The sequence below is a fragment of the Bison bison genome, unplaced genomic scaffold (genome assembly GCF_000754665.1).
Source record: "Bison bison bison isolate TAMUID 2011002044 unplaced genomic scaffold, Bison_UMD1.0 scf7180017864180, whole genome shotgun sequence".
Classification (NCBI taxonomy): domain Eukaryota; kingdom Metazoa; phylum Chordata; class Mammalia; order Artiodactyla; family Bovidae; genus Bison; species Bison bison.
The window spans coordinates 2,061,006-2,065,445 of record NW_011494752.1 but is presented as its reverse complement, the minus strand read 5'-3'; the positions used below and the strand labels follow the sequence as shown (position 1 = coordinate 2,065,445).

General features: G+C 37.8%; 1 protein-coding gene across 1 annotated transcript; it reads right to left on the bottom strand.

Annotated features, from left to right (window-relative positions):
• Nucleotides 1–897: 897 nt before the first annotated feature.
• Nucleotides 898–1,598, bottom strand: LOC104990491 (keratin-associated protein 3-3). The gene has a single exon (XM_010842584.1). The coding sequence runs from the start codon at nt 1,562–1,564 to the stop codon at nt 1,268–1,270; it is 297 nt and encodes a 98-aa protein (XP_010840886.1). The 5' UTR covers nt 1,565–1,598; the 3' UTR covers nt 898–1,267.
• Between the last annotated feature and the right edge of the window lie 2,842 nt (nt 1,599–4,440).

Sequence of the window (4,440 nt, the reverse complement as noted above, 5' to 3'; positions counted from 1 at the left end):
TTACAATGTGGTGTTAATTTCAAGTTTATAGCAGTTATACATACGTATATGTGTGTGTGCTAAGTTGCTTCAGTTGTGTTCCTCTCTTTGTGACCCCAGGGACTGTAGCCTGTCAGGCTACATGAGATTCTCCAGGCAAGAACACTGAAGTAGATTGCCATGCCCTTCTCCAGGGGATCTTTCTGACCCAAGAATTGAACCTGTGTCTCTTATGTCTCCTGCGTTAGCAGGCAGGTTCTTTACCACTAGCACCACCTGGGAAGGCCCTGCATATAAATACATTCTTTTTCAAATTCTCTTCCATTATACCTTATTACAAGATTTTGAGTATAGATCCCTGTGTTATACAGTATAATTCATATATTTTTATTATAATAGAATGCTAGCATTCAATAAATAATTGTTAATTGTATGAGGGAGTGAGTGGATATTGTATATATATCTGCCTTACTTTCCAGACAATCAGTTCATTTTTAGCAGAGATGGTAAAATAGGGTACATAATAGGTACTTAGTATGTTTATTGAATGAATAATATTGCTGTATATTTTTTGCACAAATAGATCTGGCATCTAGATTAGTTGATATATTAGGTCATATTTGGTCCTTGGATCATATTTGGTCTTTGGATCATATTTGGTGTTTCCCAATCTACCTTCAACCATTTTGAAGGAAGGACAAGTTAGGGATATTATGCTGATATCCTGGACCATTTTATATGCAACGCCGTTTAGTTTTCTTAAAACAACAAGAACAACAAAAGCAAGAAGTATTTGTCTGTACTGCCACCCTTTTCAGTTTTGCAGATGTTCTGAGTTTCTTAAAATGCTGACCTTTGGAGTTAAGAAATACATTTGATGCGTTAATAAAAATAAATGGAAGTAATTATAGACATTTGTGTTATGCCAGAGATGTAAACTTTATTAGAATAATCATGAAGAAGCGCCTCAATTTCCAGAAAGATACCATTCAAGACTGGAAACAGAATTCCCAAAGCACCAAAGAAAGATAGAATTTAACATGAAGGAACTGAACAACGTTGGGAAGCCTATAGGCATCTACCTATTCCAGTTGTCCTTGTTCACTGACGTCTACTACACAGCCATCGAAAGTCTCTTGGTTTCTTTTTTGTGAGGGTTGTCTGTGATAACGCCATCCTTGTTCCAACTTCGAAAGCGGAGCCACAGTTAGTTGCAGGTACTGAGACAGGTGAGCACTAAAGCTTCTGGGTTGACTCTGTGTCAGGCACTGGGTGAGGCAGCCATTGGTCAGCAGCAGCTTGGGATGCAGGGCTCACAGCTGGGCTGAGTGTAGGTTGTGAGGTTGATGGTTTCCAGGCCTGGGGTGGGCTGGGAAGAGTTGAGCAGGAAGCAGGTGGGCACACAGGGCTGAGGAATGTGGCAAGGTGGGGGGCAGTTGTCACAGCAGGTTGGCTCCAGTAACCAGACTGTGTGTGGGCAGGTGCTGGGCAGGCAGACTCCACATCTGCAGAATTTGTCAGAGGAGCAGATAGTGGTGGCGGGGCTGGTACGGGCGCTGCAGCAGAGGGGAGCACAGCAAGCCATGGTGTTGGGAAGCTGTGTTTTTTATTGATTTGGTTTAAAGAAGATGAGTCTCCTGAAGTGCGAATGTCTCTTTTTTGCTCTGGGGCTCTTATATACCCTCTCCAGTGGGTGTTGGTCCAACCGGAAGGCTTCTTTCCTGATTCTTGTTTATGTTAGTGTACCCATTATCCTTTGACTGGTTTGACATTTAGATGCTTGTAAATTTATTTTCCTAATTAGCTTTTGTTTGAGTTCACTGCTAAATTTGAACAGATTACTCTTGCCATTTGTCACTGGGACACAAGCTTTATGAGGTGTCATCAGTGGCTTCTGCTATTATAATTCCAGCGCCAGCCCTGATGGGGAATATGCGTGAGAGCACAGCTGTAGGGCTTAGGGCTTTTCTCTTGTGCTGGTCAGTTTTTATTTTCTTTACCTTTATCTGTTATCAATTCGTTTGATGAACTATTCTTCTTTTAAAGATAACTTGTTTTTAGTAACTCTCTTTTAGCTTTGGGGACTTTAATAAATTAACTGACTTTTAATTGACACATAATATACATGTAACATTGTATTAGTAGTATTGTAGTGCTGGGACTTTTGAAGATCTAACTTACATTAATATGGAGACATACACTATTATCCCATTTTTATTGTAAAGTGTTGCATATTCATTAAAAATGCAGACTATATAGAAATATATAAAGAAATTTTCCACAACACCTTATCAAGAGAAATTATCTATCAGCATTTATATATATCTCTCTAGTCATTTTTCTATAACTTGTTTATCATTTTATGACACCACTGGAATCACATTGTATATACCATTCTATTACTTGCATTTTCACTTAAATATATATATTTTCATGATCTTATATTCTTAAGTATATTTGATAATATTATTTTAAGTATTTCCTAGTGTTCATCATACAATTGTACTTCTAAATTGCTTAGAAATCTCATATATTAATCATTTAAACTGTTTGCAACTTTTCTTCTAAGATAATTGTGGCAATAGTAACAACTGTGTACATAAATCTTTATGCACATGTCTGGTCATTTCAGGAAGAGGACTAATTATTAGATAGAATTATTGGAGCAAATGTTATTTAATGATATTTTAAGACCTTTGATATTCATTGCCATATTGCTCTCCAGAATCATTTTATTTAGGTATTTTTTTCTGTTTACATATTCCCAATTGCTATTTGAAAATTCCTGTTTCTGTATACTTTGATGGATATATTATTTTAAAAGTGTTTGTCAATTTGTCAGGTGAATATGAAATTCCATTGTTATAGTATTTGTATTTCTTTCATAACTGTTAGGTTAAAGCATTCTCTCATATACACATTGCTGCTAAGTCACTTCAGTCGTGTCCAACTCTGTGCGACCCCATAGATGGCAGCCCACCAGGCTCCCCCGTTCCTGGGATTCTCCAGGCAAGAACACTGGAGTGGGTTACACATTGGCCATGTATATTTCTATCGAAAACTGGTTTATTTTCTTTCTCTACCGAGTGTGGGAAAGTTGAATTTTTAGCTTATATGGGTTCCATTGCTGGGTCGGGAAGATCCCCTGGAGAAGGAAATGGCAACCCACTCCAGTATTCTTGCCTGGAGAATCCCATGGACAGAGGAGCCTGGTGGGCTGCAGTCCACGGGGTGGCAAAGAGTTGGACACGACTGAGAGACTTCACTTTCTTTCACTTTCAAACACTAGAAGAATAATTTCACTACCAATATTGCTACCAATGGAAAGTGAAGTTAAAGACCTATGTTAATCTATCCACAATCGATTTTGTTCATTGTTTTTTTTTTTTTTTTCCCCAAAGTAGTACATTTTCTCCCCAAGTGAAATGTAGCTGTGGTAAGGAAGACCTGTATTCTAGTTCCAGTAGACCTTTTAGGCTTCAAGCATGGTCCAGCATGAAGAGTAAGCACAGTGCAGACTCCTGTCCAGGGTCATCCTGACAACTCAGACCATTTCCTCTCAACTTGGATTCACTCATTCTTCAAGCCATGGTTCTCCTCTCTTCTGTTAAGTCTACCTGTATCTCAGTGCACGATGGTGGGAAAGTCTGTGTGTTTTTTTCCTGAAGAAGGTGTGGATTCAAGAGCACCCCATTAAGAGTTACAATTGGTTGCTGCACTGCTGGCTACCTTTCTTGCTATGGCAAGCAATTAACTTTTTGGAAGCTCATCTTTCTCCTCTGTAAAATAAGGATACTTCTATCTACATTCTTCAACTCTGAAGATTATTGTGAGGCTCGAATGAGATAAAAAGGGGTTAAAATCCATAGATGAAGTGCAATGCAAAGGTAAATTATTGTCATTATCTAAGCAAGTTACAGATCAAACTCAGGGGAAGAGGAAGGCAGAGAAACTAAGTTAAAGAGCAACCTTACAGGAAATAGCAAAATTTACCTAAAAGTTCACACCTACAATTAGAGAAAATGGCTGGCACAGAAATGAATACATTTCAAATTTTAAAAAGTTCTCTATGGCTCTGCTTGAAATAAAGTGTTCATGATCTTTACTGATGTCCCTGGATTTCCCCCAGATGAATCTTTGAGTGAATACCTGTCAAATTGATCACCCTTTTCCTCAGGACAGATTTATATTTTTTTTCCAGTATTTAAAAAATAATTCAGTAGATATTTATTGAACTGTACCATATGCCAGAAACTGTGGTTATACAATAGTGAACAAAATAGACATCATCCCTACTTTCAGGAAGCTTAGGGTCTGGAGGAAGGTTTGTCATACATATATGTCTTATGTCATAACGTATTATTGTAAGTTACTGTTGTTATAATTTATGAAGGAAAAGAAAAGACTGGGTCCCAAGGATAAAAATAAGCTGAAGGAAATTATTTTGACATCTTAAAGAAA

Bases quoted from the DNA above. Each gene is read 5' to 3' on its own strand.
- LOC104990491 (XM_010842584.1), bottom strand. From the start codon at position 1,564: ATGGCTTGCTGTGCTCCCCTCTGCTGCAGCGCCCGTACCAGCCCCGCC.